The sequence below is a fragment of the Colias philodice genome, chromosome 3 (assembly GCF_061535455.1).
Source record: "Colias philodice isolate Cphi_HAF_F1 chromosome 3, ilColPhil1 Martin Lab GWU primary, whole genome shotgun sequence".
Classification (NCBI taxonomy): Eukaryota; Metazoa; Arthropoda; class Insecta; order Lepidoptera; family Pieridae; genus Colias; species Colias philodice.
Genome location: NC_143088.1, coordinates 8,355,761 through 8,377,557, shown reverse-complemented (window position 1 = coordinate 8,377,557; position 21,797 = coordinate 8,355,761). Strand labels below are relative to the sequence as shown.

The following is a 21,797-nucleotide window of genomic DNA, read 5'->3' as shown; positions in this document are numbered from 1 at the left end:
ATAAGCTTGCGTAAAATTTGGCAAATCGCCGGGAGCGGCCGGCGCCTTGTGTACTAGAACAACAACAGAATACGAACGACCGATGTCTGTCACACATTAAACATTCTTACATAACAAGAGACAGCCAGAAATTTGACCTTTTTATCAAATAGTGCCGCGTCATGCTAGCAGAATAAATATGTTATCCATTGGATGCTATAATATAACGGATGTGTTATTAAAGTGAAACTTCTTTAGGCGCGTTGAGAGTAAAATTTCAAGGTCGCGTCCGAGTCATGGCAATACAGTCGACAGTCATGTCATGGAGTGGCGTCGATTTTGGTATCTTTGAATCTTGCCAAAGAAGTTTCACTTTGGACCTCTGTGCTCGGCACACACGCTCTTTTTTATACTCACATTGCGTAATATGATGACTTTATCAGCTGTCTTCAGGTGATGTAGTTGATGCGTGACTAAGATACGTGTGGAGTGACGTAGGAGCCCGTTGACGCACTCGGACACTAGGTGCTTCCCGACGTGCGTGTCCACGGCTGATAACGGATCGTCCAGGAGATATATGTCCGCCTGAGATAGATTAATAAGTTTTAGATAAAAAAAATATCAAAACATCAAAACTGACAATGATAAAAATATCCCAAAGATATAACTCCAAATTTATCTAATCCAAATTTATCTCACTTGCGTTGAAGTTAATAAAGAAGTTTTCGTGAAAGAAGATAATTTCTATGTACTATAATTAATATCATACTCGTATACATATAATTCTCTACATGCTGTTGCTGGTGCAGGTGGCTTTATCATCAGTCATTATACCGTCCATTTTAATTAACCTCATAATATCTTGATAATATCACCGCAGAATTACATTGATAATTAACATTTAAGGATACTATAATCATTAAAGTGTTTATTATTTATGAGCAACATATATGTAAAACATTGCATTTGAATGTTTTAATATTGGTTTTATCAGATATAATAATGATGACTGTGAAACAATACATTGCACATTAAGGATTATGTTAGTTACCTGTAACTATAATTATTTGAATATGTAAATCATTAAAATTATGCCTAATACTAAATCAACGGATTATATTATAATTATTATTTATACGCACTTAAATAGGCTTGATTTAGATACTTACCTACCTTAATTGTAAAGTTGTAAACTATTATCTCATTGATACTTTACGTAACCTAATAATATAGTTATCAATGTCATAAATAAAAAACGCTTATCTAACTAGTTACTTGTAATATAATATACATATATAAAGATTGTATACGAGAAGAATTTAAATCTTTCTGAAACAATGTACTACCAAATATAGCATTTTCTTATCTGTGCTGCATTTCCTACTACACAAATAAATGGAAAAAATTGATATTATAATCATCTCAATTGTCTCGTCTTCAAAATAAACTCATTGCCAAGGAAACGACAAGAGAAGCGACTTTTATCTTAGAAATTTACGTTTTATCACTTATCTATGTCTACAAATGTCTGTTCCTTGATCCGAGTTATGTAAGATTATTTTTCCATCAAACCGAAGCACGTTGTAAATCCGTGTTATGAATAAAAAGTTGGCATGTCGCCCATATTACTAAACGTACCTAATTATTGTGTAATCTTACCTACTGAGAATTGGGAATCGCCGAGCACATGTTCATAGTATTTTTAAAATAATTTGGAAAATCCAAAAGTGCACGCCTCATAATTTTTTTTTAATAAATATTTATTAATTATTATTTTTGTTTATTTAATAACAATTAAACCACATCGAATCAGACCCTGAAAAATGAAAGGGTTCTATTCCTGAGCATACTCAAGCGTAAGAGAAAAAAAAAGACTCGATTAGTAAAGTATTTCGGTCGCTATCGTGTTAACAAGAAAAAGGATCCGCACATACAGACACACACACGGACGTCCAAGACAGAACTTTTTTAAACTGTTTTTTAACTAGTTTAAATAACAAAAATGACATCAAAAATATCATGAACGTTAAAAATAGTGTTTTTTCTTAATATGTGTGTGTATGTATTATCTTACAAGTGCAATGTATGATACATAAAGACATTTTAAGTTTGAAAAATCAGATGTTTTGCGCGAAGTGACAGTAGTACCCACCTCAACGCTTCGCTTATGAGGCGTGCAATATAAATGACATGACACATTTCTACGCCATACTTGCAGGCTACAAGGTAACATAACAGAAAAACAATTTGTCATTAACATAATACTGGTTGGAACAGATTTTTTGCATATTTAAATCTCTGTACTGTTCACAGGAATGTTAAACGTGCACACAATAGAAACATGATAAATAATAATGCTATATGTTGAAATAGGTAGCTACATATTATATGAAAATAGAAATCATTTGCTTTAAGCTGACTGGACTAGTTAGGTCAGCCGCCGAAGCGAGACAAAGTGGCGACTGGCGGCAACTTATTCCGTGAGCAATAATAAATGAAAATGCGATTGTATTTGTTCCTCATGTTTTATGTTTAATCTATTTCAAAACCAACAACTAATGTCGTTGAATGTATTACGACATTAGTTGTTCTGAAATTCTACTCTGAATTTGACACTACCAATCAAAACTTCTCAACTTCCCACTTCCAAAAAGTCCCAAGTGCAAAACTAAAAAGACCGTGAAATAACCGCGAAAGCGAAACCCACTAACCCTACAATTTTTATTCTGTGGTCATAGAGTAATGTATACCACAGACTATACGCTATACGCACCTCTCTATAGCAAGCTCGCGCAAGGCCAATTCGCGCGCGTTGTCCACCGCTCAGACTGATGCCGCGTTCCCCAACCAGTGTTGATTCTCCAGCTGGGAGCTGCTCGAAGTCGCGTAGTAAAGCACACGCTGCTACCACCTAGTATAAGGAAAAGGCCAGCAGAGTTACGATCATGTTTTAGAGCAGTTTCAATTCCAGTGTGGACAGATAGAATTAATAACTTCCTTAAACTTTTTCATAATATGTTCCACAATTGTTTTTTACAGGCATTTAGCACATATTTTACAAACTCAAAAATCACAGTAAACTTTTGATTCAATAAGTTGCTTAACTATTTACGTACCTATGTCCACTGATAATATATTAACTACTTTATTAGTACAAAATATTTTGGATGGAAGACAAAAGTCATAATATGTAGTTTACAGATAAATATAAACTTTATTTCATAAAAAAAGTATTCGTTTTTTTAATTGGCACAATAAGTAGTTAGCTATTAATTAAGAGGTGTTTTTATTATATTTTAATATAATAAACTCCCTCTAACCTTGACAGCTAGTGTTGAAGCAGCAGCCAGTTAATAAAATAATAATATTATATTGTAATGTTTTTCAAAGAAATATTATAAACCGCGATAGTTTCTTCTTTCTAAGTACCTACCATTAACATAGTAAATACCTCATAATCCGAAAGCCTTTGGATTTAATTTAATTCCATTAACATTAACACGGTGACAGATCATACAAGCTCTTGGCTTAATAAAATATAATTGTACTATCAACTATACAAAAATAAGTCGGGTTTTCCTTCCTGACGATGACGCTATAACTCCAGAACGCACGAACCGTATTCCACGGTTTTGCATTCGTTGGAAAGGTCTCGGGCTCCGTGAGGTTTATAGCAAAGAAAAGGTGTCTCTGGTGGCGAAACGGAGTTCGCCCGGTTTGCTAGTATAATATAAGTAAAAATAGATCCTAAATCTTTACAAATCCCTAAGTCATCAATCATAATTACTTCATATAAAAAATATATATAAATAACTCTAGCTGTTACATAAAGATAAGAGCTAACTGACACACATCTATTTTCTTATTATTTTTTAGTTAACTAGGTACATCCGAATATTTAAAAAAAATATTTAAGTACTTTACTTGAAATTATGTATTTTCTAATAACTTAACTTTTCTTACCTTTTTATACCGTAATCTGTCATAAGGCAGACCAAACAATATATTTTGTTTTATCGTTCCAACGAACAGCCATGGCTCCTGACTTGCGTATGCCAAACGTGCTCCTCCCAAACTCACAGACCCATGTGCTGGTTTTAATTCTCCCAATATAACATTTAGCAGTGATGACTGAAAACACAAATATTGTTGTTAAACATCCTCATACCATTAACCTAATTAAATGCATCGATACGACGCCTTTATCACTTCTTCGTCTACAATAAATCAAATGACGTTAAATAGCTAAGATTTATTTACAATTTCACGTCATAATTGCATATGACCACAATATGACCGTTGCTCGTTTTGTTTGATAAGCCGCATGCCGATAATACAATACAATCAGAGTTATAGCAGTTTATTACCTTTCCAGAACCGACAAGGCCTGCGATGCCAATAAATTCGCCGGGCCGTGCCGTGAATGTGATGTTTCGTAACGTGTGTACTATTGGGTTTGCTTGCCAACTTGCACTAACATCAGAGAGTATCAGACCCGACCCCTCTTTCTCTTTAAGCATCTCCTTTTCTTTATCTACGCCGTTGGTTAGAGTATTACCATTTTTCAAACTTGCACCCAGTTCTTCAGGTTCTAATTCCTCTAAACTTAAGAACTCCTAAAAACATGTTTTATTTTATGCAGTTAATTTGAAATACATTAACATATATTAATGCTATGATATAATGGATTCGTTTTATCACTCAACTATAATTATTTATCACATTGAATTTAATCGTAATGAATTTTATTGCAATGCTTAATGATCCACTTCACATAGTCTATTCACACAGGTCTGTTCAAAGACAATGTTTTCAACAACTTTAAATAACATTTTTGACTATGTGTAGCAAACGAAGAGAGTCAAAAACCAGAATTTACTTGCTTGTCTCCGTTATTTTAACCAGACTTAAAAGAACTTTACAAAATCGAATTACCTCAATTCTTCTGATAGAGACTTTAGCTTCAGCTAGACAAGCTAACGCAAGGGGGAAGAATATATTGCAAGCGAGTTGTAGCAAATTGTAGTATTGTACGAGCGAGAATGTAATGCTAGCTCGGATATCACCGCCCATCAAAACAAACGCTACCACAGCGGCGAACAATATGAATCGTTCCGTAAACACAGTGAGCGCTGTTGAGAACCCCTTTATGAAAGAAGTTTGTAAAATAAACTTCACTTCTAACCTGAAATGAAAGCTATTTTAATGCGAAGATAACGGAATCATTTAAAGAATTTAAAGTACCTTATATACCTAATTGAATTTTCTGCGACGATCATCGATACCTACACAGTTAACTGAAGTTCGTATGAAAATAGAATTGTAAAGTTAAGAACAGTGACCTACTTTGCTGTGAATCTTATCAGCAATTTGTCATCTGATTATTTGCTAAACAATTTATATGCCCTCTTGTTGCTACAAAATATCTTACCAAGTAAGTAATTAAAAATATGATACTATGTTAAGCTAATCTACCTAATCTCGGCGAGAGTATAGACTTTTATATTTTGTTGGCTAATAAATTTATACGGTATAAAAATAATGTGACCAGTATATATACTTGATTTAATATCGTACTTTAGGTGTTCATTTAGTAAGCAATTTAAAGATTTAAATACAATTCGTTATTTCAATTTACAAACGTTTTTATCAAGTAATTACCAGATATGTGAAGAAATAAATTGATTCGTATGGAAAATTAACATTTAACCCGCATATTACCTCATAAAATTTAAACGTCTGATGAGTGAATTCATATAAGTAATTAAGTATACAATAAGTACATTTTTGTTCTCTATGTATAATTTAAGTCATCGATATTTTGTATGTGACTATTATGTATGTTTTGTATGAACAATAGTCGAACTTTCAATAAACAGTTATATGTAAATTTAAAAAATTATATTGTCTTCTAAAATATGTCAATAGTAAATATATAAGCACAATATGTCAATAGTATATGCATTAATATGCATATAATGCAGTAATATGTCAATAGTAAATATATAAGCACAATTAATACCTAATAATTATGATTTATGCTATGTATCATTTATCATAGTATACATTTTTTATTACTTTGTAATTCAAGTTATATGACGGTGTTCATGTTATACGACGGTGTTTGGTAATAAGTGGGCACCACATGTAAATAAATTACATGTGGTGCCCACTTATTTGTGTTCGTATTTAATTCAAAATTACATTGTGGTAAAGTAAAAAGTAATTAGAAATAAATTAATGGATTTACACAAATCACTATGACTTTTATCTTACTTTTAGTATACGTAAGTTTAATACAAACATTGATATAATATTATCATTAATTTCGTTATCTCAACCTAATATATATATATATATATAATATATAATAACCTTAGTAAGTACATAGAAACTTCCTAACAAGGTATCTGCAAACATCTACATCAAAGATAACTTTCGTTACTCTATTTTTAAGTCGCTTTCTATGATAAAAATATTACTATTATCATGTGATCTGTTCATTTTAAACACAGTCACGTAAAATTTATGAGCTCATAAAAGAGATGATATATCTGTGCTGTACTTAGAAGTAACTATGCAGCATAAAAACAATCGCATTTACAGCATACAAAAATACTTACTTCCGAAGTCTATCGACGAGCTTCTCAAAGGGTTTTTCCCAAGCGTACATCTTAATCACTTGGACCCCGTTTACAAGTTCACTCATAACTTTAACCCTCTCATCAGTACGCTTAGCTATTTTACCACGAAGTGTACCCTGTAGATTACTTAAATACGCTGCAATGAAGAAAAACAAGTCAAATAGATAGTCGCATAGTTTTTATAATCTTGTTATATGTTTATATTGTTTATTGTAATTTCTAACAGATAATAAAAATCTTTAACGATTAGTACAAAATACATCTTTGAGTAGATTATATATGAATAATGTTTATAGCGGTAAAATTAAGATAAGATTATACCGGTGTAATTAGCTACAAACGCTATCACAGCAAATCGTTGTTGAATTGCCTGTGATAAGTTAATTATGCGGATTAGTACATACCTTGAACAAAGACGGTTTGAAGGAATATAACCGCTAGAGCAGCAAACATCGCCCATTGGATGTGTTGCCATACCAAATAGGACACCACTATGACGACTATTGGCATGACCCACATACAGTTAAGGAACGTAGCTGCTACATCAAAACGGTTCACATCGTTCGACATCAAATTTATAACTTGCCCTGGTTCTGTATTACTTAGACCGATTCGGTTAAGCTTTAGAATCTAAAAAATAATTGAACTATTGTTAACAAAAAATTAAACCGACTTCAAAAAGTGTAAATACTTTTATTTGTAACAAATTCATAACAACAAGTCTTAGTAGGTATAGGTTCTTAAAATGTTATATGTACATTTTTCGCACAGTCCTCAGAAAAAATTCTCACGGTGGAAAAGTGAGTATGATGTTCATATCTGATATCAAAACAATCAATCAAATCAACTGCTAGTACAATCAATGATACAGCATATTCAGCTGTCAGTCTAAGTATTGCAATACGAAAAACCAGATGCTGTTGATGCAGTTATCTCTTCGGAGTTCGGACGTTAGCCAGATTTAAGCTGAATCGGATACGACAATCAGATCCGGTGCTAGCAATTTTTGGGAAATAATAGAGCTATTGCATGAGCGAGCTGAGGCTAGGCCTTGTCGACCACAGACATTTGCATTTCTATTAGAAGTCGACCAGACGCATAATCGAGATAATTATTAGAGATCCATCAAAATACGAGTAAAATAATGGTTTATGTCATAGACTTGTTCATTACAATTCTCAATTTAATAAGAGCTAGTAAAATATAATATAGGTACTTAGTAGGTAGAGAATAAATATTATGTTTCTCAGCATGCCATCATCGCACTGCTCATGCTCGTAATTAATGTGATTTCATCTGGGAAAATCATGTTAAATTACTAATGTTAGATTTTACAAATTTATCATATTATTTATGTTTAGTTTTTACTAAGCACAATGACAGACAGTATATCTTTAAAGGGAAAAGCGAAAATCATCTTCTTGGTCGATGGGAATCTGGTGGGGATCTGGTCGTATCCGACTGGATTGAAAATGATGTCAGATTGCAATCTAACTGAAATCTAATCGTGACAATGTTTATTGCGACGATAAGATTTCACGATTTGCGAAGAAGATTTTGAAGTGTCTGCTCTTTAGCAATAACGCCGACATAGAGATATAATAAGAATTAGATTTTGGGAAATCTAGAACAAAGATGTGTACCTTTTAGATATAACCACACCCCGGACACTCCATACAAAATGATCGTTTTGACAGTCACACTGTAGAGACTGCAAATGTGTGTGTTAACGCTTTATGGTTGGCACATTTGTGACTAGCGTAAAAAAAATTCGCGTTTTTCTGATGAAATACATCCGTAAACAGCACAATATCTAACCATTTTCTACGAAAAACGATAATCACAAATCCAAAATAATAAAATTACTTTAAGTCAATTTGATTAATGTTGTCAATCTTCGTTGCGTATCGTCCTTGCAGAAAAATATGGCCCATTTTATGTCTGATCGCGCGGGGGTGAGGTAAGTTTAATTTTGGCGGGAGGCGGAGAGTGTCCGTTCTGTAGCGTTTAGCTACTATTATGTATTCTGTGATATAACGCGCATTTGATAATATAATACAAAATAAGTAGACTACAAGCCCGCATAGGAAAAAAATATGGGTCAAATGAACCACCAGGGGACATATCTAGAACGATAGAAGAGCATAAAATAATAAGATTCATCACTATGCCGTCACTTGTAAGCTGTCCAACTGAGTGCAGATGAGAATTGAAAAGTACAGGTAGACTCGGTAAATTTTGGTCATATATTTTTGTACGGCATTCTTAACCATCGATAGATTCATTAAAAATAATAAGAAACCGCTCAGTGCCGTAAAAAAATGGTGGTCCACCAAGTCGGAATTTTTATTTAATTTCCGAGAGTTACCGGGGGTAAATTTGGTCATTTGACCATGTACGGCATCTGTGTCATACTATTGCTATACTGCTTTTAATCCATTATTCCGCAACGCCGTACAAAAATCATGGGGACAAGGGGAAAAAATCGATAGTTGCAATCCCCTCTCTTTCCCCACTCCAGGGGGTCATTTGACTAAGTACGGCTTCGGTTCCAAAACATTATCTAGCACTCAAAAGTACTATTAAAAGCAATGCCGTCAAAAAATAATTGTTCTTTTAAATGTATACCAATAATAATCTTAATTTCATCGAATTCTTGATATAAAGAGCTGTAAGGTCATTTGACCCTGTACGGGAACTTTTTTTTTAACATGATATTGTAAAATTCAATTGTTGTATAGTATTGCCGTTCAAAAGAAACCGTTCTAAAAAAAGTTATAGAGAAATGCAAAACCGGAAATTTTGTTAAAGTTTAAACATCGTAGATTAATGAAATATAATAGTTTTCTACACTTTATTCGTTGTTTTAAATAGTATTAACATAGATAAATTAGGAAATAACGATGCCGTACATTTTTGTGCAGACCACATCTTTTAGGCTGATGAAAGCGACGAAAGCTACAATTTTAAGGGTGCTTTATGGCCATTTGATACAGTACGGCATTAACATATTTTTACCCAACTACGGCAAAGCAAAAGGAGGGTTATGGTCAAGCGCGGATCCAGGGGGGGGGTCACGGGGTCATGACCCCCCCCCCTGGGCTAGGTCCACGACCTAAGTGGACCACTAATTTAATATTAACTTTTTTAAATTAACAAATTAATACTGTTCAATATGATGTTTTTATTGAATTTTGAGACATAAAAGTAATATAGAACAATGAAATCAATTACAAACGGTAACGGAAGAGAATATAACAAAAATTATAGAAAAAGATTATTAGGGTCGACCTGTGGTCGTAATTTAAGGACAAATAACAGGTTTTTCGATTTAAAAAAAAACTATAACTGCGGAAAGGATTTTTTTCTTTATCTGTGCTTGTAAGTGCTTAAGTAGTTGCTTTTAACCAAATTTCAAGACTGTGTTCACGGGAAGTACCTTGTAGGTTTTGATTGATGATTCCCTTGCAAGTAGTTGCGAATTACAGAATATGCGGCTCTAATTGCTTTTTCTTCAGATTGCGTTGACATAGAATTTGAATTAAATAACAGATTTAAGTTATTATAGACCTGAGTTCTGATGTGAATATCAATTAAATACATGTAGACGTTCATGAGTAAAGGGATTGTAAGTTTAAAATTATTTAAAAATATATTTTTATTTAATTTAATTAAATAATTAGGGTTTTCGCAGTTATTACTACATAATAATATGTGCTATAACACGATACTTTTTACTTAATTTCAAGACTGTGTTTACGGGACAGGGTGCTCCCTGCAGGTATTGATTCCCTTGCTAATGTCAAAATCCTACGGTCTAGGTCCCTTGATGCTGTGAAAAATTCAAACGTTTTAGCCAACGCAATTAAAAGATGCAGCTGTAATTGCTGAAATTTTTCGACACTCCCTAAGAAATCAAAACCTACAGGGTAGTTCCCGAGTACACAGAGTCATGAAATTTAGTACAATCAAACGTCTTATAACGCAGACTAGCTTACCGCCCGCGGCTTCGCCCGCTTTCTCTAAAACCTTATAAATTATATACTATTCCTCTTGAACAGTATATAATTTATAAGTTCTTCTCTCACACAATCTTTAAAAAAACTGCATCGAAATTCGTTGCGTAGTTTTAAAGATTTAATCATACATAGGGACATAGGCATAGAGACAACGACTTTGTTTACTAATTGCGAAAAGCATGAATTTTTCCTTAGATTATAATATAAAAAAATATTAAAAAAAAATTTTAACTTACAACCCTGTTACTCATGAACGGTGACATGTATTAACTTGATATTCATACCAAATACTCAAGTCTAAAATACCTTTACGCTATAATAAAATCAAACTTCTATGTCAACGAATCAGAAGATACAGCCGTAAATGCCGAAAAATTTCGCAAATTTCGACATTCGCAAGGGAATCAAAACTCAAAACCTACAGGGTACATTCCGTAAACTCAGAATCTTGAAATTCGGTACAAAGCAACAACTTATAGTACAGATACAGGAATAATTGCAAAAAATATATATTTTTCAAGTTTGTCTGCCTGTGAAGACCCTTTTTCTCAGGAACGCGTGGAGGTATCAATCTGAAATTCAAATACCGAATACTCAAATCTACGGTTCCTTATAGCTGTGAAAAAATCAAACTTATAAGCCAACGCAATCAAAAGATACAGCCATTTATGCCGTAAATTATCGAAAATTTCGACATTATCGCAAGGGAACCAAAATCTATAGGTATTGTACTACTTCCTGTGAACACAGAGTTCTGAAATTTGGTTAAAAGCAATGTCAGCACAGATGGAGGAAAAATTGCTAAAACATACATTTCATGCTTATCAACATTCGCAAGTGTTGCCAGGAATCAAAACCTACAGGATACTTCCCGTGAACACAGAATCTTGATATTTAATCTTTATTTAATAGAAACTTTCGTCTTATAGCACAGATAAAGGAAAAATCAATAAAAATGTTTGTACGGAACTCTTGGTTCGCCAATCCGACTCGCACTTGACCATTTTTTTTTAATCTACGTATCAATTAAATTACCAAAATATAGCTTTTGAAAATTGACCACGTCTATGTGACCCCCCCCCCTGGCACTAAAGCTGGATCCGCCCTTGGTTATGGTTTTGACAGGTCATGTATGTATGTTCATCTATTCCCTCGTAACTTCTAAACTACTTATCAGAATTCGACAAATGACATATCATTAGAAGCGTCTGAATTGTTCACTGGATAACCTGCAGCGACCAGCTAGCTAAAGGCTATATGGGGTTTCACAAAATCTAATTTGGCCCTCTAGCGGACAAAACATACAGAGTAAAAAAATAAAGTTAAGATAAATATGCCGTGTTTGGTATCATTTGAAAGCGCTTTACTTGTACATTTTGAATATGTATATATGTATTACTAGCATTTGCTTGTGACTTTACCTGTATTCATGGGCTGATTGCATATAATTCACATCTTTTCGTTCACAGCTTTTTTATTAGTTGATCAATTTAACGGAGTCCATTCCACCTGACTCCGACTTTCCAAGGTGATAATTAACCACCTCGAGCTTCTTAATATTAATGTATATTTATATTTTATTATCAAAATATAAAGCAAACATTTCGTTATATGGATTTTTTTCTTTTTCAGATTTTTTCCCCTTTGAACCAACGAAAATGTACGGCACATGAAAAAATATTATCTATGCATAAAATACTTTAAAAATAAATTTATTTCGTGTTGTGTCAAATGACCCCCTGGAGTGGGGAAAGAGAGGGGATTACAACTCTCGATTTTTTCCCCTTGTCCCCATGATTTTTGTACGGCGTTGCGGAATAATGGATTAAAAGCAGTATAGCAATAGTATGACACAGATGCCGTACATGGTCAAATGACCAAATTTACCCCCGGTAACTCTCGGAAATTAAATAAAAATTCCGACTTGGTGGACCACCATTTTTGTACGGCACTGAGCGGTTTCTTATTATTTTTAATGGATCTATCGATGGTTAAGAATGCCGTACAAAAATATATGACCAAAATTTACCGAGTCTACCTGTACTTTTCAATTCTCATCTGCACTCAGTTGGACAGCTTACAAGTGACGGCATAGTGATGAATCTTATTATTTTTTGCTCTTCTATCGTTCTAGATATGTCCTCTGGTGGTTCATTTGACCCATATTTTTTTCCTATGCGGGCTTGTAGTCTAAAGATATTTAAATGATTACTCACTTTTCGGTATATTAATGAACAACATGCTATCCTCACTCGCATTCCTACTCGACTTTGTCCCAACTGAGTATGACATAAAAATAAAGCCGTACATATTGTAACAAAATTCAAAAGAAAATTATGAATATGAGCATCCCTATATCTCTCCGGCGTTCTCTCTCCAGCAAAATAACCTATAAATAAAGCTAGTGTATAAGGTACCATTGGCCTGAAACAAAAGATACATATATGATTTATATCCTTATACTAGGTATGTCATCACTATTATTATTGTATGGCTTAATTACTACAGATATAAACACTGGACACTGATTGTTTAATTGCCTAACATACGTATACACAATACACATATCTACATCTATCTTTAAACATTTATCATGCTTAGTAAAAAAGAGAGGTATTAGACATCCATTTTCATTGTAAGTCATAAAATTATGATATAAGAACTTAACTCACCATAGTATTATAAATAGTATAGCAACAAATAAACCGACCAGCATGTATTCGAGCCAAAAGCATGAAACAATTGCCCTCTGGAGGGACGGCTGGGTGTTTTTATTGCGTGCTTTGGTAAGTTCTTTGTTCCATGCCTCTTCCAGTCGATCCCCGAGCCGTCCCGAATGATCGCTATCGCGGGCTTGCCATAAGTCTTCCACTTTTATGCCTTCCTTGTATCCTTTGCGAAATAATGGTAGACTCCAACTATAAGTAAAAAGTAAATTGTAAGAATTACTAGTTCATCTTGAATATTGTTTAACAAATTTATTTCGTTCTTTAAGTGCATAATTACAATTCAATGTAGAACCTTTTCATACTCTTGGTTAATTCTCGTTACTTTTCGATACATTTGTATCATAACTTTTAAATTAAATATATGAACCTAAGTACTATATCATTTACCTTGGATATACCCAGTCATATGCCTATCTTTTTTACAAAATTTTCCTTGCACACCTTCCCAGGATAACTAATCCGTGAATGTGAATAATACCTACCTAAAGCATTTTATCCGGTGTTGTCTATTGATAAATAAAATCTGTTAGCTTTATGATATGGGTTTGCTATACTGACATGAATAAGTTCTGTTGTCTGTTTCGATTAATGTTATTGCGTCGTATAGTCCAAGTGGCTCAATTCATTCAATTGAAAATAATTACAAGTCACACTCGCTTCAATCTTCTACACTAACAAATTATTACAGTTAACAAAGAATGGAAAAAATGCAGCCTATCAGATATTACATAAAGTGCATACTGCATAACTTCAGGATATCTAGTAACACCCACGAAATTTATGATAACTGTTACGAATACTAAAAATATATAAACTTTAAATTTAAAAAAAAATAGAGATATGATTAGAAAAGCGAATTAATTAACCGAACAAATTGTTGTTTTAAAATGTTAGGGCCGCCATCGTAGTAGTTTTCTCTATGTTCATCGGACTCATTTATACGTATAATTTTGTGCAGGTTCTCTTTAGACCAATCTTTAGACCATCCTCAAACATATGTATATTTGCTACTAAAATTATATTATTGACTTATTATGTAAAATATGTCAATGTATATCATTATGTTTTAATCAGTACTATTTAAAAATAGTTTGGCCACAGCTGCGTCACTAATGGGGTCACTAGCAAAGGGGAAAACCCAAACCCTCTCATAATCAGTTGTATGGTCACAGATTACTAAATATTTACTACGTAACGTGGTATAGTAGTGTATTTACAGTACCTACGTACCTATACGTTATCACATTTTTGAGCTTATTATTGACAAGAAATAGAAAGAAACCACGAAAAATAGGCAACGACTTATAATCGACTTCCAATTTGAACCAATTACCAAAGCCAAAGGCTATGTATGTACAGTAAAAGTTCCTTATTCGCGCTTCCTTCATTCGCGGTTTCACTATTCGCGGATGGAAAAAATGCGACCTAAATCCTGTATTCGCGGCCTAAAATTCGTTATTCGCGGATCGAATCGGTACATCGGTACATACATATATGTATTTACCTAAATAAAAACCATTCGTTATCCTTAGTAAACGCTTGAACTACAACTACGAATTTATAATGTCGACTAAAAAAAATGAAAAACGAGTAAAAAGTGACAAGCCATTGCCTAAGGCGCGGGTCAAACACAAGCGGCGCGGGCGCGGGCGTGCCATAAGCGCACCTCTTGAATCTGTTTTGCACCACGTCCTTCTTATACATTTTGTATGAAAGAATTTTGGAAAGGCGACGAGGCGGCACGCCACGGTTGCGCCGCGGGCGTACCGCAGGCGTACCGCAGGCGCGCTTCCCCCATCGCATCCAAATAGAGGTCAATTCACGGTCATACACAATCAAAAACAAATCGGGTGGTAGTAGACCGGGAGATACTGACACAAAATTTCGAGTCATTTGTCTGTTACAATTTTTACAAAAAAAAAATTTGCAGATTTTCGGCGGTATGGCGACCATTTGGAATCGTCCGAAAAGTATGGCATGGCGATTTTCGTAAATGGCTGCACGACGATGGTTACCTGTGCAAAAGTTAGCCTGGTACAAATGGTTGAATTGTTTTTTTTAAATCAACACATTCGCGTCGGTATGGCGGGCTGTAAGTCACACCGGAAAAGTATGGCATGACACTACCGCCTACTTCTTTTTTATGGGCTATCGGTAAATTCTAAATTTTTTGTGTTACAAATCGTTTGACTTCGCTATTTTTCCGACGAGTTCGACTAACGCCCACGCGACTAAGCCGACGGTACCAGCGTTCACACCATCGTTTTTCTTTTTGTCATTGCGTACTAAGACCCCTGTAGAACCGCCATCCTGTTACAAATGACTCGAAATTTTGTGTCAGTATCTCCCGGTCTATAGGAGACGGTAGCCTGTCAGTCAAAAATGTGTTCTCTCTGTGTGGAATTATATAGAGCTGCTATTACATACCCTTCTTCGTTTTGTTTTTAAAGGTGAATTGAATTAATCGATGAAATGATTTACACAGGTGATGGCAGTAGGGAAAGTGAAAATGAAGAAGAGCATAATGAAAGTTCCCATGTATTTACAATGTCAGAAATAAAGATAATCCTGATTTTGATTGTGTTTTTTATTTATTTGTAATTGTAATAATATTGTGGAATGATCAGTACTGTAAATACTTTTGAACTGAGATTTTAATGATAAGATTTATATGGTTTAAATGTAAACCTGTGTTTGAAAACCATATTTTATCTATACTAATATTATAAAGAGGAAAGGTTTGTATGTATGTATGTATGTATGTATGTATGTATGTATGGTTTTCACGCATAAACTAGGTACTGGACCGATTTTGATGAAATTTGGCACAGATAATCTTTAGACCCTGAGAAAGAACATAGGCTACCTTTTATTGCGAAATATGTACCACGGGCGAAGCCGGGGCGGACCGCTAGTACAATATAAATTTTTTGTTATTTTAACCTTCTTTTCTTCCATCATTACACCAGTACTACTTTAAAATTACTTTATAAGTACTATAAAATTTTCCAAGTAAATTCCAACATTTCCAACAAAGATATATTTGCAATCGTGGGGTTATCCTCGCTATTTACTTACAAGGAATTATCAAAACAAAATCGTTACTTTCAAATTAACGTTACTTTCAAATCTCTTTTAGCACAAAAAACATAATTTTACTAAATTATGCATGAAGAAAATGCATTTAACCACTCTATATAAATATCATTTTCGGACGCCAACAGCGCGCCCGATGCGCGCCGGCAGCGCGCCCGAGGCGCGCCGGCAGCGCGCCCGAGGCGCGCCGGCTGGCGCGCCCGCGGTGCGCCCGATGCGCGCCGCGCCGCTTGTATATGTCCCGCGCCTAAACCTGAAGATAATACCTAATTAAATGGTAATTAATAAATATGTTTGGTCAAAAACTTAAATTAAACTGGTTTCTTTATGTATTTGCTTTTTTATTTCGTCACCTAAGAACGTATTCCCTATAACCCCATACAAATTACCATTCCTTATTCACGGTTTCTCTATTCGCGGCACATTTACGGAACCTATTACCCGCGAATAAGGAACTTTTACTGTATATGTATTATAGTTTTGTTTTTAAAAAGGTTGAAATGGTGATGTAGTAGTGTAGAAAATGTGCGGTCTACACACAGTAGACTTCGCAGTTTCTTATAAACTGCACAGCAGCAGCCAAATACTTTGTATACGTATTTATTTCGAGTACCTATGTGGTTTCTATCTATAGAATAAATATGAAACACTTTAAAAAAATCATACAAAGTAACTACTTATTCAACATAAGCTCTGTAAAAATATTTGCATTCTTACATTTGTTGTTATTTATATGTATACATATATTATACGTTACAAAACAGATATTACTCAGCAAAGCATTAGTAAGCATTTGCATAGCCTATATTCATGAGGAAAAAAATGGAAATGCAATTAACATGAATAATCACACCTACCTATATTTATTTTTGTACATTGAAGAGAGTAGTAGTCATTTCATTTATTTTCGAAATAAAAGTTTAGTGGCCTCATATAAAAGATAACGTAGAGCCGCGTTTCATATGAATAATGAATGGTTTGGGCCCATTGCATTGAAACAAAAGAGATTATGAGTCTTCTGTTACATATTGTTATCACTACCAGGAATACAAACGACCACACTCGGACGATGATTTTGAAATGCAATAATGATGAAAGCTTTTCTGGAAAGTGTGGTGATTTTTGAAATTACTACTGATGACGTTTAGGAACCAACGAGTGCAATTTATTATTATTAGTACTATGTCAACAGTACCTCTACATATACATATTTTGGTTAGTTCAAACACGTCGCTTTATAAATTATAACTATCTACCTACGGTCTTAGCAGCATTCATTATTTTGCATTATCATAATCCTATTAATATTATAAAGGCGAAAGTTTGTAAGGATGTATGGATGTATGGATGTTTGTTACTCTTTCACGTAAAAACTACTGAACCGATTACAATGAAATTTAGCACACATATAGAGGGTAACTTGGATTAACACATAGGATAGGTTTTATCCCGGAAATCCCACGGGAACGGGAACTATGCGGGTTTTTCTTTGAAAACGCGGGCGAAGCCGCGGGCGGAAATCTAGTTGAAAATATGTTTGTTAAAATAACAAGATCGATAACTCGACCTTCACATTATAAGCCGGTAGGTTCATAAAAATGAATATAAAAAGGTCAATATTGATTCTCCTGAACTCATTCAAGGGTACAAAAGTTATAATAAATTATATTGTAGGAATGGGTATGTGAGCAGAATTATGTGCCTACTTGCTCTATTCCCATATCACACACGTACTCCGATGAGAAAGAGATCAGGCAAGACATCTATTAAGACATTATTAAGACATGATTAAGACATAACGGATAGTTTTTGAAATTTGATTTATAAATGCTAGGTTACATCTGGGACCGCCTTTATGTTCGTCACCTCATACCATTTTATATGGAAAAGCAACGTGTAAAATTCTTCGTTTTTTAAAGGTGGTGCTTATATAGCTTTGGAAATATCCTGAATAATGTGTATTGCGTTCGTCTGGGGTCTACTATTTGAAATCTGAGTTTCATTGTTCAAAATGAGTCAATAGGTAAGATTTAGTTACAAAGTTTTATTTTTAAACTTATAATATTGATTATTGGCGTTATTTCTAAAAATAGCAATGCTGCAATAACACTCTGGTGTAAAAAAGAAAGCTGTTAATTCTTGTTGTAAAAATAAATGGACTTTTGAGTGGAATGGTGGTAATTAATTGTTTCCATTATTAACATTGGTTTATCTACACATTTTCATTACTACATTACATTTTCAGTAAATCCAAATGAATTTTGAAATTACTTTTTCCTTTATCTACGTAATCATACCATCAAATTGAATAAGTACATTATGCTGAATGTATCGCTTGGTAATTTTTTCATAAAACTTAATTGATCACTGTTGACTTTTTTTTTATTGTTGATAGGGAAGCGCTTGACCACAATCTCGCCTGATGTTAAGCTAAGATGTGGTCTAAGATGGAACGCGCTTCCCTAGAAGGTACCTGTTCACTCTACGCTTGAAGACCCCCATAAATATTATATGTTGACTATCATATGCGAAGTCGCAAATACTTTTACTTTTTATGATAATATAAAACGACATTATTGACTGAACGGTGTTTTTTAATTTTAACTATTTACGTCGAAGCCACGATGAATAAGATGATACCTATATTATATAACATGGGGCGAGTCAAAAACCGGCTATTATTAGAATATGGGTCATTGACTTACAAAAGTTTATAGTAACAGTCAGACAATTTTATCTCACAATATAAAAATTTGATATGTACGATATACAACTAACTATATTGACACATTTGGTTCCGGGTCTAGCAATAAATAGTTTTTGCACCGTATGATACCGCTACTTGGAAATTGCGATCACTTGCCTCTGTATCTATCAACTATAAAAAATATAAATGACTCAAATCATGCTTTTATCACACTTCAGTTACATAAATCATGTACAATTTTACGGTAGCCTTCACAGTATGTAGGTCCATATGTGATAATCAAAAGGTCGTGAGTTCAATCCTCGGGGGAGATAAAAATCTCCCAGACAGAGCAGTTTGACAAAATAACAATGAGTAATTTTAAAATAATCTACCACGTTTCCCTGGGCAAAAACAACTTATTAACAATTTTGAAAATATCTTTCGAAATCAAATTTTAATACAGTATCTAGCTAGTAGGTAGACGTACATAGTCAATGAACTATGTTCTTAGTTGTGGGTATTCAAATGAGGTATCGAGTGACTTGCGTTTTTTCAGTTTATTCTTAAGAATAATTAATTATTAGATAAATTGGAACTTGAAATATTTCCGTGAAAAACATCAAGTAATTTTGCGGTCAGTTACGCCATGTTATCTAATTGAAGACATATTTTTTTTTTTATAAAAAGAGTTTGAATCTAAGGCTTGAATAACGTTATACATATACTTATTTATATCCTATCAGGCAGAGTGAAACTTCCCGAAAATTTTATTCAATATATTTTTATACAAACAATACAGTATGGTGTTGGTGCCCTAGATAAAATACTTTTTTCACGTTCCCAGGTCCCAACTATCCTACTAATATTATAAATGCGAAAGTTTGTGAGGATGGATGTATGTGTGTTTGTTTGTTACTTTTTCACGCAAATAATACTGAACCGATTACAATGAAATATAGCACACATAGAGATAGAGGGTACATGTCTGTGGGGTACATTAACACATAGGATAGGTTATATCTCAGAAATCCCACGGGAACGGGAACTATGCGTATGCGGGATTTTCTTTGAAAACACGGGCGAAACCGCGGGCGGAAAGCTAGTCTTATCTATATTCATCACATGAAAGCATATTAGGCATAGGAACCGAGTCCGGTTCCAAGTTTCTGAAACCCGGTTCCAAATCGAGCTCAGAACCGGGTAGAACCGGGTTACCCGGTTCTTTTATAATACCTCGGAAAAAAATACGAAATTAAACAAAAGTAACTGTAAAAGTACCTGATGGGCCTTTTATTGTACGCGGCATGTGTCTTATTTTATTACATTCATAAAGAAACAAAATTTCAATACTTCTCTTTATTTATCAGTTTTATAAAAGTACCTTGTTATCATAATATCACATATAAACTTAAACCATTCATTAACTGCGAACTGTAAAGCAAAAAACCGGCCAAGTGCGAGTCGGATTCGCGCTCCGAGGGCTCCGAACAAACCTATTTTTTATAATGTTGTAACTTTAAAATTTATGTTTTTAGCAATTTTTTCTTTATCTGTGTTATAAGACGTTACTTTTACCAAATTTAAAGGCTCTGTGTTCATGAGAAGTAAGGTAGGTAGGTTTGTAGGTTTTGAGTCCCATGCGAATGTCGAAATTTGCGAAAATTTTCAGCATTTACGGCTGTATCTTTTGATGCGTTGGCTTGTGAGTTTGACTTTGAGCATCTTTGAGCATCAAGGGACCGAAGACTTGAGTATTCGATATAAATTTCAGCCTGATACCAAAAACAAAACATGACTGGATCATTATATAAAACAGTAAAATCAACAGCTTTTCAAATTCACGACAAATCTAATAAAAATATTTCAGTAGTCTAATTTTTGTAATTTTCGAAGCCTAATTTTTTTTTGGTAATACAACCGTAGGACACTCATAGCATCTAAGGTTCCAATCAACCAATCAGAGCCACGCTTGAGGCGTGGCACGAAAATTCGCGATGCACGTGAGTCTGACGTTGCCAGATAGAATAAATTTGTTAAAATAATGCAGCAAAATATAAATAATACTTTATATTTTAATATTTTGGTCGGAACCGGGAGAACCGGGTTTCATACTATTCAGACCCGGTTCTCAAGATCATCAAAAAACCCGGGTTTACCCGGGTTTTTCGGAACCGGGTAAACCCGGGTGCATGCCCTAATTAGGCATTAGCCCATACACTCAAAAGGCTTTTTAATACAAAATTAAACTAAAATTAATGTCATGGCCAAAATCAAGGCTACTCTACGACGCACTGACCGCAAAAAAATCAATGAATGCATTTATTATAATTTATGGATCATTTATGGATGGAAATACAAAATATTTGCATACACTAGAATTGCCAATAGTCGAACCATTTGGACATTATTCAAATATCTCTCTTCTATTCAATAATCTCCGAAAAATATATATATACGTATACCTATTTCACATAATTCAAATACCTAGTTAAAATTGGAAAGGATGATAAAAAATACAAGAAACTGTTCCATCTCGTGAATTTTATTGTTCTATATTAATATTTCAGCATATTGATAGTAGAATTATTTTTTTACCATACACCAAAGATCAAAAACGTCGTTTTTACGTTATTTTTTGTCC

At 33.9% G+C, this 21,797-nt stretch overlaps 1 protein-coding gene across 1 annotated transcript in view; it reads right to left on the bottom strand.

Moving 5' to 3' along the window:
* Positions 1-21,797, bottom strand: part of LOC149489836 (ATP-binding cassette subfamily C member 4-like) — a 47,948-nt gene that overhangs the window by 23,112 nt on the left and 3,039 nt on the right. Inside the window, exons 2-10 of the mRNA XM_089714579.1 lie at positions 13,315-13,560; positions 12,859-13,066; positions 7,028-7,253; positions 6,603-6,759; positions 4,915-5,164; positions 4,347-4,595; positions 3,943-4,110; positions 2,753-2,890; positions 397-564 (exon numbers count right to left, since the gene is read on the bottom strand). Coding sequence (XP_089570705.1) covers positions 397-564; positions 2,753-2,890; positions 3,943-4,110; positions 4,347-4,595; positions 4,915-5,164; positions 6,603-6,759; positions 7,028-7,253; positions 12,859-13,066; positions 13,315-13,560 — 1,810 coding nt within the window. The remainder of the gene's footprint in view (positions 1-396; positions 565-2,752; positions 2,891-3,942; positions 4,111-4,346; positions 4,596-4,914; positions 5,165-6,602; positions 6,760-7,027; positions 7,254-12,858; positions 13,067-13,314; positions 13,561-21,797) is intronic.